At 41.8% G+C, this 16,752-nt stretch overlaps 1 protein-coding gene and 1 pseudogene across 7 annotated transcripts; both read left to right on the top strand.

Annotated features, from left to right (window-relative positions):
- The first annotated feature begins 1,998 nt into the window (after positions 1-1,998).
- Positions 1,999-4,588, top strand: LOC136484066 (uncharacterized; annotated as a pseudogene).
- Positions 4,589-4,865: 277 nt separating this feature from the next.
- LOC136481185 (probable serine/threonine-protein kinase WNK6) lies at positions 4,866-6,195 on the top strand. 7 transcript variants are annotated; one of them, XM_066478540.1, is made up of 4 exons: positions 4,866-5,101; positions 5,312-5,349; positions 5,544-5,702; positions 6,025-6,195. In XM_066478540.1, the coding sequence occupies exons 1-3, from the start codon at positions 4,997-4,999 to the stop codon at positions 5,692-5,694; spliced, it is 294 nt and encodes a 97-aa protein (XP_066334637.1). In that variant the 5' UTR covers positions 4,866-4,996; the 3' UTR covers positions 5,695-5,702; positions 6,025-6,195. The 7 variants fall into 7 exon arrangements, with proteins under 7 accessions (XP_066334637.1, XP_066334636.1, XP_066334635.1 ...); XM_066478539.1 differs by having other exon boundaries at positions 5,904-6,195; XM_066478538.1 differs by having other exon boundaries at positions 5,890-6,195.
- The last annotated feature ends 10,557 nt before the right edge of the window (positions 6,196-16,752 follow it).

The following is a 16,752-nucleotide window of genomic DNA, read 5'->3' as shown; positions in this document are numbered from 1 at the left end:
AGCCAAACGATCTATGACGATTTAGTTTTGTTGTTTTATGACGATTCTTTTGTTTTCGTCATTATTCTTCATGCCAAAGCTCCGTCACTTGTTACTTATGACGAAGCTGGAAATTTCGTCATAGAAGGCGCTTGTTCTCTGACGAAATTTGAAAGCGTCACGACTAAATCGTTATTGATGAACACATTTCTAGTAGTGCATATTGTATATCTATGTGCATAATGAAAGCTATGTATCTAGAAAAGACAAAACGACCTATAATTTTAAATTAGTTTGGCTTTTTTATATACATTATTTTATTATGTATCCACATATAGCTAGTATATATATCTAAGTGCATAGCAAAAGCTATGTATGCAAAAACCGAAATGTCTTATAATTTCAAATAGAGGGAATCGTATTTTTCCTTCTATTTACAAAATGGCAGGATGCAAACTCAAAGCATATTTTTTCTACTATTTACAAAATGGCAGCACGCAAACTCAAAGCATAATTGATTTACTTGTGTACCGGAATCAAGTGCAAGTCAAGCAAGCAGGAGATCGATCATCGACCCCTCTCAGTTCAGTAACTATCTTGCTCTTGACCAAATTAACATGATTTAGGGTGAATAACACGGGAAATTCAACAAAATCGCTGCCGTGAATCCTTTGCTCTTCATTATGCACACGATCATCACAAAATTCTATATCTGAATATTTTACAGAAAGTTGAAACCCTTATCTCTACTATAATTGAAAACTTGAGACTCATCACGTAGGCTTCAACGCTCCCGTCCGTATAAAAGGAAACAAACGCCGTCCGTATCGACGAAAAAAAGAAAACAAAAATTCCCTTCCGCGCGAGCACGCCCGACGCCCGCCCGTCTGTCATCGACGAAAACAAAGGAAGCCCGACGCCCGCCAGTCCGTCACGGCAACCAGCAACGGCAATTCCGCGACATGCCCGTGCTAGCAGTCCACGACGGAGGACGACCGGGATCCTGATCACGGCAACCAGCAATGGCGATTCCGCGACGTACGATCAGCGGCGGCGACACGTCCCTCCATCGTGATCTACATCGAGTGCCGTCCGCGACGTCGACTCCGAAAGCTCCACGGAGATCATGCGCGTGGCCAGTGCCCCCACCTCCACGGACAAAGCCTGAGACCTCACGCACTTGAAGGTTTGCCTTGCCTTCCTTTTTTTTATTTCCGTCCACGACGGAGGACGACCGAGATCCTGATCACGGCAACCAGCAATGGCGATTCCACGACGTACGATCAGCGGCGGCGACACATCCCTCCATCGTCATCTACATCGAGTGCCGTCCGCGACGTCGACTCCGAAAGCTCCACGGAGATCATGCGCGTGGCCAGTGCCCCCACCGCCACGGACAAAGCCTGAGACCTCACGCACTTGAAGGTTTGCCTTGCCTTCCTTTTTTTATTTCCGTCCACGACGGAGGACGACCGGGATCCTGATCACGGCAACCAGCAACGGCAATTCCACGACGTATGATCAGCGGCGGCGACACATCCCTCCATCGTGATCTACATCGAGTGTCATCCGCGACGTCGACTCCGAAAGCTCCACGGAGATCATGCGCGTGGCCAGTGCCCCCACCTCCACGGACAAAGCCTGAGACCTCACGCACTTGAAGGTTTGCCTTGCCTTCCTTTTTTTATTTCCGTGAAGGCTAGGGTTTATTTGAATGCCTGCATGCCTGGGCTTCGGTTTGCCTTGCCTTTCTTCAAATCTGGAGCCAGTGACAATGAATTGATTAATGCTTTGCGTAAACTTTGGCACTACATAGTTTCAAAGCTTAAAACTTGATGCACCTGTGAAGCCAAGCCATTGTGAAAACATGATTCTGTTTCATGGGTGTACACTGGGAAGCTAAAGCTATAGCTCCAATATGTTTATCTGCACTATCATGTCATCTCATGACTCAATTTAAACATATGTCTTTAAATTTGAGAATTAATTAATTATTAATAAAAAATAATACCTCTCTAGATTATGCGTGTACGCAACAAGATGTTGAGGTAATTGAATATATGAAAGGAAAAAGTAAAAAGCATCTGCTTGTCAGAATCGATGATTGTTGGGGAGCAAGAGATGACATGGATTGTCTTTTTCTTGGGAATGAGCAAGTCAATGGCGCGGTAAGCATGTTTAACACTTGCTTCAGCATTAACTAATGTCCATGGGAAATATCTGCCAATCTTGAAATGACAAAATAAAAACTTGTAGGTCATGAGTCTTTATATCCAATTGATGCGGCAAGAAGAACACCTACTACATAGAGAAGGTGGAGATGTTTACTTGGAGAATACGTGGTTCTCTCAATTACTACAACAAGAGGGAGAGGAAGATGAGATGAAAAAGAGCTGGATAAAAGAGGACATGGTTGAAACAAGGGTACAAAATTATTTAAATGCTGATATGGTAAGATTTCACATATGCTAATTTTATACCCTTTCAAATGTAAGGAAATAGTTTAGATAAATGTCTATTACTGCAGGTCTTCCTTCCTATCAACATTACAAATTTTCACTGGTACCTGGCGGTCGTGAATGCAAATGAAGGTGAAATACATGTTTTGGATTCCTTCGGACAAAATATGACAGATTGGAAAGATCTCAGATATACGGTATGGCTTAACAATTGATATACAAACTTCTTTAAAATTCTTCATTATCTCTTTCTTAGTTAACCTTGGTGTTTTGGTCATTCCAGTTAATAGGAATGGAAAGACTAATAAAGCATGCACTGAAATCTAAACTACTAAACCAAACTAAATGGCTACACGGTATCGAAGTGTCATCTTGGGTGATTAAACATAAGATTACCGAACAAATGCAAAAAGATGGGTAAACTATCTTTCCATTTCGTGTATATACAATTGCACAACCAACAACAGTACCTCTAAAACTCATATTTCATTCATTTTTTGGAATATATGCTCAGTTGTAGTTGTGGATTATGGCTGATTAATTATATGGAATATTGGACTGGAACTGCTTTATCTGACCATGTCACCCAGGTAATTCTATAAGAGTTTATTTCTAAACATAATCATTTCTTTTGGATTGGTTAATATATATCAGAACTTGCTCAAATTTTCAGGAAGATATAAGTAACTTCAGGTTCAAACTACCTGCGATCTTGTATAACTCCCCGTTAAATGAAGCAAGAGGGTTACCGGATCGGGCAACAGTTAGAGACCCACAATGAGCTAGATGGTGATGTCACAGAGCTCGATGAGCTGGATATAATAATGTCGGGTGAAATTAAGTTGACACGTGCAATAAAGTGGAAAAGTAGGGAACAAATATTGGCCGCAATATGCACAAACATCCAATTCATCGCCAGCGACAAAACTTTACTTCAGTAAGTCATTCTATAGTAAACTATTTTGTTCTAATTTAGATATTTCAGTTATCCGTTCTAGAATTCATACAAAAAGTAATTTGTGGATTAACCTTGTTTTATAGCAAAGAGTGGATACGAAGTACACGACCGTACCTAATTTCTTTGAATCTTGTCAAGATTAAAAATATTTTAGATGAGGATCTAGAGATGGATCATGAATGCTTAAATATGGCTATTCGGATGGCTACGTGCAACCAACATATGGTTGGTAAGAAACAAAAATTCCACTTCATGGACCTCAAGTTTGCTGTAAGTTGATATATAAATTTATTGTTTATCAAAGACTTACAATAATTGTATAATTAATTAAAATATATTTTTGCACAATCCTCACGAAATAACTTGGTTTGGACGAGATCCACGATGTTGTGGCAGAATTGACAACGAATACCGCGGGAAATTGAGAAAAGTACTTGAGTGTTGGCCGGACATGGATTACAAAATTAAAGATTGTAACAACGTAAGTTATGTTATGTGTACTATTGTACAAAATTAATTTATTTTGTTTAGCACTTATATTCTCTATGTTTGTTTTTAGATTCTACTACCATATTATCAATGCGGACTGTACATTTTATTCATAATGGACATGGAAAACAAAACCGTGCACATTATGGACCCCCTTCAAGATGGTCCATGTTTCAAGGGTTATGATCAAACAATGGCTTATATACCTACGTTCCACACAATGGCTAGAATGTTCAGTCTCGCCATGGGGCTATCAAATTCTAAGTGGAACGACAATATTTATGACCGGAAGAAAGAATACCCTACACGTGTAACAAATGTTACACATAATAAATACTGGTAACCAGTTGTAATATATTTCACCTGTTATATCACAAAAAAAATTATTTCATTTATTTACATCAAATAAACAACTGATCTTGTCCAGGAAACTTGGAGGCTTTCTTGTATACAATTTCATAAAGTTCTAGGACGGCAAAAGATTGCCACCGATCAACAATGTAAGCATATATAGTCTCTAGCTATATATTGTACACTACATAGAAAAACAGTAACTTATTGTTAATCTATATACCATGCATAGCTCTCAACTTCACTGAGGATGGAATTCTTGGCAGACGTTTTGGCGAGTCGTGCAAACGAATGTTCCGATAACATCCCTGAATATCTTCAAGAGATGATTAAGGAGTTAGGCAAAAAGTAACTTAGATGGTCATAATATTAGAAAATTATACGTAGACTCAAGTACAATTGTTTTTACATTAGACTATGCAAAAATAATTTTATTGTTCTAAGAGACATTCTCAAGAAAAATTCGTAGCGTTAGCACGGGCACCAGTATATCTGATCTTCCACGTGGATGCTTATCACGTTCACGATCAGTTCCCACAAGGTCGCCGAGCCCACCTGCAGCCTCACGTGACCCCGCTCCTAAACACCCGCGGCGCGGTGCCCATGGAACTTGGAACAAGTTCTTTTGAGTTCACAAGAGTAGTTCAGAGTTGAGACTCGCGCTCGCACGCCGTCCTTCGCGCTGCTTAATCGGTTAGGGCTCGTCGATCCATCTCCTGCTCGACTTCTGATCTCGCGGGCAGAGGAGCGCACCGGCTCGATGGCTCCGGATCCGGATTTGTCCGGCGGCGAGCAGGCGGAGCCGCCCGACGAAGTGGACGACCCCGACGTCGACGAGGTCGACCCCACCGGCCGCTACTTCCGGGTACGTGCTGCGCCGTCCATCCGCCGTCCCTTCGCGTCTGCTGCTAGTGTCGACATGCATGTTGTTTAGTCTCGTCAGGTTGCCGGGTTGGTTCATCGCCTGTTAGCGCGGGGGGCTTTCAGTTCCTGAATCTTGAATCTTGATTGCATCTTGCGCTGCGAATTCGTCTGAAAATTGCCTGATCTCTGCGGTTTCGTGCGTGCGTTGCAGTACAAGGAGGTCATGGGATCAGGGGCCTTCAAGACAGTGTACCTCCCTTTCCTCTCCTCAGCTGTTTATGCAGTAATTCAGTAGCAAATTAAATGACAGTAACTTGTTTCCTGAATTTCACACTGGATATTCGAGAAATCACAAAGATTCGCCTTGAATATTTGTTTCAAAATATGAAGAAAGTAAGAATGCTTTCTGTGTTTGTTGATTCACGTGATCGATTTGGTGCCAGCAACAAAGGCTTCGACGTGGTGGAAGTCATCGAGGTGGCATGGGCCAAAGTCTCCAGCACAAGCACATCCTCAAGCTCTACGCCTCATGGCTCGACAAGAAGAAAAGGACCGTCAATATCGTCACTGAGCTGTTCACGTCTGGCAACTTGAGAGAGAATGTAAATATGGCATAACCCCTCCTTGATGTGCTGCTACGATGGAGCGTGTGATTGATTTTACTATTTGTGCCTCGTACATTCTTTTTGTGCCATGGTGAATGTTCAGTTATTTACCAATGGCAAACAAAATCTGAATAACTCTTTCTTTTTCAAATTTAAAGTCTGAATAGTTTATTGGTAGTTTTAGTTTTCACTTTTCAGGGTTAAAAGAAATACAGAGTTGGCTCTTTTTGCTTTCCATTCAGAAGGGAAACAGCTGTACAGAAGTTGCTACCTTCATCATCCCCCTTTAATGATCTACTCCATGTTATGGTGTGGTTAGCTACCGTACGAAGCACAAGAAAGTTGACATGAAGGCTATGAGGTGATGGGCCAAACAGATACTGACAGGGCTAGCCTATCTGCACAGCCAGAAGCCACCAATCATACACAGGGACTCGAAGTGTGACAACATTTTCTTCAATGGGAACCATGCGAAAGTTAACGCCATGATCGCTTGAATTTATCATCTTGTTTATCAGTTATGGTACAATATTTTTTTTATAATAAAATAGTATCAGTAGACTTATTAGTTTATCAGTTATGGTACAATATTTTTTTTTATAATAAAATAGTATCAGCAGACTTATTAGTCACAGAAACCATCAGTCAAACACCCCAGATCAAGGACTTCGGTTTGACAATGGTTATGCAGCAGAGGAAAACACAGAGTATACAAGGTACGGTTTTCTACAGACCACACTACCACATATGTGGTGAGCTTGATATGGCTATAGTAACATTTAACGTGAAACACAGGCACCTAAGAATTCATGGCACCAGAGCTCTTTGGTGAAAACTACAATGAGTTGGTGGATATATACTCTTTTGCCATCGTCCTTCTCCTTGACTTAGTCGACGCCGGTTCTCTGGCCCCTGGTCGCTTGGTCCAAGCCTTCTCATCTACCCTTTACCGCTTCTGGTCCATTGCATACGGACTCCGCACTTGACCTTCTCTATTGCCGTTGACCTTGACGCACCGAACACCTGCACATTCACAAGCAAAGAGACATGATGCACATCACACACAACATAACTCAACATGACACCTCCGGTTAGTCATTAGCATAATCAAACATATATGAAATTTGATTCAACTGGAAAAGTCGACATCTCATATCTGTGTCGATCATTCACAACACACGCATGAGCACATCTCCAGGTTCAAAAATGAAAAAGAAAAAAGAAAAACAGAAACGGACAAACTCGATTGGATTACGGAGGCATAAATATGCTTTGCCTGCTGTGCTATTCAACAAATGGGCCAAACCATGGCACAACCCACACGAAGCTACTGGTGGTTGCCATGCTGCCGAGCGCATGCAGCTTCCATGCACGAGTTTTTTTTATCAGACACGCAAGTTTGTTTTTCACATGACATATAAATTATATGCCATGTTTATGAATATGTTTTTTAAATTAAACATTTGTTAGTACCATTAATTATGAGTTGTTAAGGAAATATTTTTATATACTAAAACATAATATGTATATTTATGGCTCATGTATACTGTCACGATGTGTATGTTTACTTTTATTAAGTTTCAATATAATAACATTGATAAAAGTGTGTAATATAGAAACATATATAGGCTTTATGGTTATTTAAATATTTTTTCTTATAGAAGATGTTGATAATTTAGATGTAGATTTGAGGAGATATTATATAGGTATTCTATGCAGCACCCTGGGTAATGAATAAATATTATTCATTACTCGGGCACACGTCATCTACTCGTTTATCGAACTTCCGGCCTGGCCCATTTTTATTTCTCGCCGAGGCCCAACCACTGTCCCACCAACGAGGCCACGATCTTTTTCGGTTCATCATCATTCCCCTCACCTGCGTAGCTCCTTACGTGTCTGGCGTGGCTCCTCATCCCAAGCTTGCCTGGTGCCGCTACTGATCCCCACCACCGTCGTCGACCCTTCTCAACCGCCCCGCGCCGGCGCTGCCCCTCAACCTCCGCCCACCGGCCGCCATCCTCATCTATACCATTACTGTTGACCCTTCTCAACCCACATCTCCAGGACAAACCGAAGCGATTAGAAGATCGTGGAATACCGGTTACATCTACTGCTGCCGCACCTGGGTCGGCTATCCTCCTCGCATTACCTAGCCGCCAATGTGGGTCCGCCTGTCACCGTCATCCTCCCCATCATCTTGCCGCCGCCATGGCTGCGATCGAGAAGATCTAGTTGATGCTGAGCATCGACGACTGCTGGCTACTTCGGTGCCGGCGAGCTTGCTACACCTGGGCCGGCCATTCCCCTGCGACTTGTTTCGCCACTCCCGTGGCCCCACCCAGCACATCCTTCCTCCTGAGCCGTGGTCATGGCTAGGGTTGGGGGTATGGGGGGAGGGGAAGAAGGGGTCGTCGCAGGCGCGGTCGGGACTCCATGGAGCTTTAGGCCCGTGGTAGCGGCAGTGGAGCCCCGGCGAAACCCTACTGCGCCGCGGCGGGGCGGTGGGCGGAGGCAACGGTGCATGGTGCTGCAGGTAAATCGGGTCTCTAAAAAATCATTTTATAACTACGCACTATACTAGTTGTAATTGGGCAGTAATTCATATTGTAACTATGTCCTTTACTTTGGTTGCAGTTGTGTTTTTGAGACAATGTAGTTGTTTCTCTCCAAAAAGAATTGATTTATAACTACAAACTTCACTAAATTGTAACTGAGTAGTAATTCATATTGTAATTGTGTCATTTTATTTTGTTGAGTTGTGTTCCAGAGAAAATATAATTGTTTCTCTACAAGAAAAATCAATTTATAACTACAAACCACACTAAGTTATAACTGAGTAGTAGTAATTGTCGGCTTCATTTGGTTGTAGAATTGTGTTTAAAAACATTTTTTACTTTTTGTTTTAAAAAACTTTGTCAAAACATAGCCTTCATGGATCTCATTTTGTTCGGCACGATTTTCTTAACAATAATCTTGAAACCTTTGCCGTGCTGCCGAGCGCATACAGCTTCCATGCCCAAGTTTTTTTTTTATCAGACACGCAAGTTTTTTTTTTCCAGTACCACCACAGTAATACTGCTTGCGTAGTATATGTCTCAGGACGCAGGTGATCTAGCGTAGCAGTATCAAAGCTGGAAGCGACTAACAAGAGCGAAAATGCTGGCGTGAATTCCTGTATAAATATAGAACACGGGTACTGGCAAAATAGTCAGGAGAATGCTTCAATTGTTTTCAGTCCCGTTTTTTTCAGCATTATTAAAACGGGTACTGACAAAAAGGCTGCAGCCGTCCTCTCCTTCCTCTTCTCTTCCATCCCGAGAACAAAGGCGCGCGTTTGGACCCTTTCCTCCATTGCTGCGGCTGCGCTTCACCATAAAGCTAGTGCTTAGATTTTAAAGAATGGCTTGATCTTTTTGCTTTAAGGTTAGTAACAAACATCCACTCCTTTGATTTTATTGCTTAATTAGCTTCGTTTTGATGGCTACATTGCTTGATTCTCATTCTAGTTCTTTCTCCGTTCTAGAGAGGACTTTTCTAATTGGACATTTGTGCAAGGCTCAAATTATGGTGAATCCATCATCCAAAAGGTTGGTGTCTATGAACACATTTAAATTCCTAGCTAATTATTCTATGGTGGTCAAGATCATCATTCTTAGTATGTGATGATATAATTAGTTCTTAGAAGTAGAGTAGAATAGTTGTTCTTCAATATTGTGCAATAATTATTTTTTACTACGATTTTCAATTTACAGAGCCGGGGCTACCAATTTTAATTTTTCAATAATTAGTGTACAATAATGTTTTTAAAAAATAGTACTTTCGAGCTACAATTATGGTTCATGAAGCTCGATTTCTTATTAATTCTTTGTAATTATTGTCTCAGTATTTTTTTTTGTGCAGAGATGGATCGAGAGTGGATGCATCTGTCCCGAACGGACAAGCGGTACATGCATGGCGTCAGCCAGTTTATCACCGATGCCAAAGCCCATGCTGGAAATGTGAACCCTGTCTTCTGCCCATGCAAAAATTGCAAGAATCATAGGAACTTTCATCAAATTGAGTCTATACGATCGCACTTGATTACCAGGGGGTTCATGCCAAACTATACGATATGAACTATGCATGGCGAGGTTGGTGTGAATGTTCTGTGGGAAAACGATGATGATGCGGACATGCCTGACGTACCCATCCACGATGCTGATGAGGAACCCGGTGTCAACACGGAACCTATGGCCACAGTTAATAATGTGTTTAGGAACACGCTAACTGACGACACCGAGGATAACGATGGCATTTCTCAGCTGCTACGTAATGTAGAGACCGGATGTCTTAGTGAAAGACAGCTGAGAAAGCTAGAGAAAATAAGACAAGATGGCAAAACACCATTGTATAGGAATTGTCCAATGAGCAAACTGGAAGTCGACATCATGCTGTTAGAGTTCAAATCGACAAACGAATTGAGCGATAAAGGCTTCGATCAGTTGTTAGGTATAATAAGAAAAATGCTCCCAGAAAAAAACAAGTTGCCAGAAAAGACATACTCGGTTAAGCAAATGATCTGCCCCATCGGCCTCGAGGTTGAAAAAATCCACGCGTGTTCCAATGATTGCATATTATACCATAGAGAAAAATACAAAGACTTGGACAAGTGCCCCAAATGTGAAGCTCCACGGTACAAGGAAGGGCCGTCAGATTAGGGTATCAAGACCAGAGGAGGTCCCGTAAAGGTCGTTTGGTATTTCCCTATAGCTCCCCGGGTGCATAGGCTGTTTGCATGTGCAAAGTCAGCCAAACTGTTGCGCTAGCATGGCGAAGAGCGTAAGAAAGATATAATGATGAGGCACCCCACCGATGGGCATGACCGGAGAACTTTCAATACTATGTTCTATAAGGACATCGGTGGAGAGGTAAGGCACCTTTGGTTTGATTTGAGCATAGATGGGATGAATCCTTTCGACTAGGTTAGAAGCAATCATAGCACCTGGTCAGTGACGCTCTGTATATATAACCTTCCACCTTGGGTCTATATGAAGCGGTCGTACATCCAGATGCCACTACTGATCCAAGGGCCAAGATAGCCTAGGAATGACATCGATGTGTTTCTGGAACCAGTGATCGATGAATAAGTGAGATGTTTGAAAAGGGTGTGCTGGATGTTTGGGACGAGTACAAAAAGGAACATGTCACGATTAAGGGAGTACTTATCGCTACAATCACCGACCTGCCAGGTCAAGGTTCGTTGTCCGGAGAGAAGACAAAAGGCTATACTGGATGTGTCGAGTGCTTGGACGACACCGATGCAGTAAATCTGCCAAATAACTCAAAGATAGTTTATATGGGATACCGTAGGTTCCTACCTAAGGATCACCCTTACCGTAGGAACAGAAAAGATTTCAACGGTACTATTGAGAAACGCTTAGCTCTAAAATATCGAGACGGGCCTGCGATACTTCGAGAACTCAACAAACTGGAGGTTGTCCTTGGGAAGGGGGACAATGCAGTAGCAGCGCCTCATGGGAGCATTTGGAAGAAAAAATCAGTTTTCTAGAAACTACCTTACTGGCTATTTCTAAGTGTACGCCACTGTCTTGATCCCATGCACATCACTAAAAATGTGTGCACTAACACTCTTAACACCTTGATGGACACCGGGGGGACATCAAAGGATTCACTAGCCACTTGTCTGGACATGCAACACTTGGGAATCAGGAAGGAGCTGCATCCCGTGGAGCTAGAGAATGGCCAGTTCGAACTTCTGATTGCGTCATGGACATTGAAGAAGGAAGAAAAGCGTGCGCTTATTTCTTTCTTCAATGAACTCAAAGTCCCGATAGGCTATTGTGCGAACCCGAAGAGGCTAGTGAACATGAGAGAACTCAAGTTCAACTATGGCCCTATGAAGGCCCATGACTATCATGTCATTATGACTCAGCTGCTCCCTGTTGCCCTGCGTGGTATCCTCCCCCCAAAGGTCCGCGCCCCAATCATAAAGCTTTGCTCGTTCTTCAACGCGATCTCAAAAAAGGTCATTGATGTGTCCACGCTACAGCAGCTGCAGCGGGACATAGCCGAAACTCTCGTTAGGCTTGAGATGCATTTCCCACCGACTTACTTTGATATCTCATTGCATCTGCTCATTCATCTTGTTGACCAAATTAGAGCCCTTGGCCCAATGTACCTGCATCAGATGTTTCCTTTTAAAAGATTGATGAAAGTTTTCAGGAGGTATGTTAGGAACAGATTCAGGCTAGAAGGGGGCATGGTTGAAGGATGGTCAACGGAGGAGGCCATTGAGTTCTGCACATTTTATCTAGACATCAAAAGAGTCGGAGTTCCAGAATCTCATCATGAGGGAATACTACGTGGCAGAGGAACGATCGGGGAGAAATCTGTTACAGTAGATGACCCTGTTTCTTTCAGACAGGCACAGTTCGCTGTTCTCCAGCAAGCCGAGGGTGTGATGCCATACATTGATGAGCACAGGCAATCGCTGCAAACTCTGTATCCGAGCAGGTCACAGGCTTGGCTAGATAAAAAACATAAGGAGGAATTTGTCAGCTGGTTGCGACGTCGCTTGCTTGGAATAAAGTTGGGTAATCAACTGGATGCCTTAGCCAAGGGACCTTCGAGTACATATCTTAAGTACCAAGGGTATGAGATCAGTGGATTCACATTTTACACAAAAAAGCAAGATGGATAGAGCACATACCAAAATTGTGGTGTTTGTTTTGATGCTCACGACGAGAACAACAACGTGCAGGCGACATACTATGGTTTCATAGAGGAGATATGGGAGCTAGCCTACAGTCCATTGAAGGCAGCTCTTTTTCGCTGCCAGTGGGTCCGGCTCAAGGAAATCAACACTAACAGTGAAAGGTTCACTACCGTTGATCTCACTAAGACCGCATACAGAGACGACCCCTTCGTCCTTGCAAGAGATGTTATGCAAGTCTTCTATGCAAGGGACAACAAGACAAAAGGAAGGCTAAAAGTAGTCCTAGAAGGGAAAAGGAAGATTGTCGGTGTCGATGGAGTGATGGATGAAGAAGACTACAGGGGCTATCAGAAAATACCTCCATTCGGGGCGAACGTACCCCTACCTATCCTTCAAGAGGGTCACGAACCTGCTTACGTACGAATTGATCACAATGATGCCCTCATTGTTGATGCACCTAAAGATAGTTAGATTATTGTTAACTATGTAATCATTATGCAGACATTATATCAGTAATTCGCACTGAATATTTAATTTATATTTTGTGCGCATCTCTACAATTTAATTATTGACTATGTAATCAAATATTAAGATGATGTTCACAAACACTATTATTTGATAATTATAGACCATTAATTAATTATCATAGAATTAAATAATCAAGACACAAATTTTTGTGTTATTTTAGAATATAAACTAACTGCATTATTTCTATTAATAAATAAATAAAGAAAAGCAAACTAAGCGAACTCCCTATCCTAGCTCAGCGGTTAAGGCCGCACACTCTGTACTCTGAGACCCGCGCTCGAATCCCAGGGGGGCCAAACATTTTTGATTTTGCATTTATTATTTAGTAGTGCATTACAATGGGATAAAAGAAAAAATAAAACCATTCTAACCGAACTCCCTATCCTAACTCAGCGGTTAAGGCCGTGCACTCTCGACCCCGTGACCCGCGCTCGAATCTCAGGCGGGCCAAACTTTTTTATATTTTTTACAAAAGGCTGCGATGGCAGGCTCCAAACCGACACTGTTTTTTTATATTTTTTTACCTAAAGTTGGCGGCAGGGCCCTTCACTGCCGGTTTTGGTTTTAAAACCAGCAACGATAGCTCCTATCATAGTCGGTTGCTCAAACCGACACAGAAGGCCCAATTCACTGTCGGTTTTTAAACTAGAACCGACAGTGATGTGTAAATGCTCCTCACATGCCAGCAGTGCTCCTATGACTACAACAGTTGGAACACTGCTCCCACCTACCCCGACAACTTTAGTTTAGAAATAAAAATGTACCATGACTGCTAGCCCCTATAAAATGACCCTTGGCCAGGAGCTAGCCTCTCCATGCATGTTGGTTTCAGCCAGGCCTTATCAGCCATGATACAATGTTTTCCTCTCACAACAAACCACAGATATTGTTATGCATCGTAGTCCACCAAAATGGTGCACACATGAGGTACTAGTAGAATGCTACTGAAGATAGAGCAACGTCGAAGATTGGAGATGCCACGAGGTTCATAGAGCCATCCGATGTGGTGCCGAGCTGAATCCGATGTGCTCTGGACTGTACCAAGAAAAAGGCCATGTACAGCAGAGGTATGGATTCATCGATGCCATCTAATCATCTCCAACGGCTATAGCTCGTAGACCACCTCGATGCTGTTGTTTGACCCTAGTTGATGCTAGAAGAATGCTACTGAGGTGGTTAAATTATAATGTGTTGATACACATTGATGGTAACATTGACCTGTATGCAAATAGGTCTTTGTTATCGTATATGGAATTTTAGTGTAAGGTCTTTGTTATCGTATATGTAACTTATTTCTAATTTTTTGTAATTTTTTGATGTATTTCATTACTATCTAAATAAATATATCGTTGTTGTTAAAACTTTCCCACTGTAGTGTCTAAATAAATATATCCTTTACATATATGCACCTTCACTGTCGGTTCTATTTAGAAACCGACAGTGATAGTCACCTTCACTGTCGGTTCTATTTAAAAACTGACAGTGATAGTAACTTTCACTGTCGGTTCTATTCAAAAACCTGCATTGATGTCCATGCCCCCTATATAAAACAAACTGTCAGCCACATACATCGATCCCACCCACCCATAAACTCTCTTAGTCTCATTTCTCTTATTTCACTCTCACTTCTCAAGACATCCACTCTCTCTCTACGTGATTTGGTCATGGCTCCTGTATTTTTCAATGGTATTGATATGTTGTCTTCTCCAATATTCTATCTATATTCATTTTATCTATATTTATATTCATGTTTCTTTGCATTCTATATTTATATATATTCTTATTCCTTGCATTCGATCTATATTTAATTATGTTGCCACATTTTACTTGGAAGAATTTTTTGTGCATATATTTTATGTTCATATTTTTTTTTTGCATTTTATCGATCAGGTGGTATGAACAACGGACCTCCCCCACGACAAGAACCAGGTTTCCACCCTGGTGATAAGCCATTCGCTCCTAATGTGGCCATTCCACGGTTCCCTGTTCCAGCTATTATATAAAATATTTTCCAACATCTTTTGTTTTTTGATGCTAACAAATAACTGTAATTAGTTTAATATCATTGTTGCATGCATATATCTGGCATACTATATCCCCAATAGATTGGCTGCGAACAGCACTTAGCTGGTTCTTTATCTCGGACATCGTCAAGAACACGACATCTAATGCAAGTGGTCGGCTATGGACGTGTGAACTCAGTTTTTTCATCCCTGTGAGGGGTTCAAATCATCGGAACCATATCCACGGGATGGGAATATAGAGCTCAGACGTAATAAGCGCCCAATTAACTGACGTGCGCATTTATTTAGAGGCACTTCGACGTATTTGCTATGATGTGCCTGATTTCTCGCACTTCAAGGCACTTGCTTTGAATGCTGGTGATATCCCCGTCCCGTAAGCAAGCGAATGGTTTGCGAGCTATAACCATGCGGATGTGGTAAAATATTCACTTATACCTTAGTCGTGGTTATTTGTTGTTTATTATTGTAATAACATTCTCTATTTTTTTTCTTTTTCTCCGCATCCAGATTGCGCTACAGGACCTTACCTATGCTGCATGTGGCTTGTGGGCCGTTCTAGACCAAGCTACGGAGCAACTCGGATATGATTGTGACTTCTGCAATGGAAACCTCGGCCAGCTCACTATAGAAGGACGCAAGTACCGCATAAGGATTACTAACATGGGCAGTGGTCGTTCAGTAGGTTACATCTATAGCCGACCATTCTTTCGGTATTGTGAAGCACGAGAGAGTGTACTCATACGGGCATTGGACTTCACGATATAAGCGGATACATAATCCGTGACATTAATTACCATATATGGCTACAAAGGCATGTTAGTGTGCATAGCCCGATCGATCCCGGCAGTGATTCCGATAGTAATTAATGTTTATTTAGCTAGGTTTTTAAGGTCGTAGTTTAATTGGGTTCTAATTTTAATATGTACGGCTTTGTGTGTTTAATTATTGTCATGCATGTAATTAGTAAGCGATCCTAATAATATATTATTTTCTAATCACACATACCACTTTCTAATGTTTCTCCCTTTAATGTTGCTCAGTGTCCGAAAAAGACATATCGGTGGGACGCAGGTCCCATTCAAGGTTGTCGAAATGGAGGGGAAGTACCTGTCACAGCTGGCGAGAAACAATGAATGCGGGTTTTATGTAGTGTGGGCAATGCTTCGCTACATCGGCGAGAAATCGGAAGAAGCCGATAAGTTGGTGTGTATAATCCCCATTTCATTTATGTCTGTTAATAATTCAACATAATGATTTACCGTTCCTCTCTGGATATCATCTATTTTGAACGACAGCATAAAAAATATAACCGCCAAAGGCTGTTAGACATGGAGATCGTCGCACTACAATCGGAGCTCGCAAAGTTCATCTTAGCCGAGGTATTGGAAAAAGATGAAGTATTTTTCATTGCACAATCCGTGAGGTACAATGACCAGTATGGCCTAGAGTAGCTCGCCAGATTATTGTAAGAAGTCCGAGAAGCATTGCACAATCTATGACGTCCGAGAACATTTCTTTTTTGTTTTGAGGGCTCGAGATCTGGATAAGAACATTTGAACTGTAACCGTAACATTTGTAATGTTTAATATTGATGGACCTGTTGTCTACGTAGCGTATATAAAGCGAAACCCGATTCCACGAAAAAATATAAATTAAAATCAATTATAAAACAATAAAATGCGAATGGGCCATCACTGCCAGTTAGCAACGAACCGGCAGTATTGTCGTAACCATCACTGCCGGTCATCAACAAACCGACAGTGTTGTCTTGCTCAAC

Source organism: Miscanthus floridulus, chromosome 9 (genome assembly GCF_019320115.1).
Source record: "Miscanthus floridulus cultivar M001 chromosome 9, ASM1932011v1, whole genome shotgun sequence".
NCBI classification, from domain to species: Eukaryota; Viridiplantae; Streptophyta; class Magnoliopsida; order Poales; family Poaceae; genus Miscanthus; species Miscanthus floridulus.
This window is presented reverse-complemented; position numbering and strand designations above follow the sequence as displayed.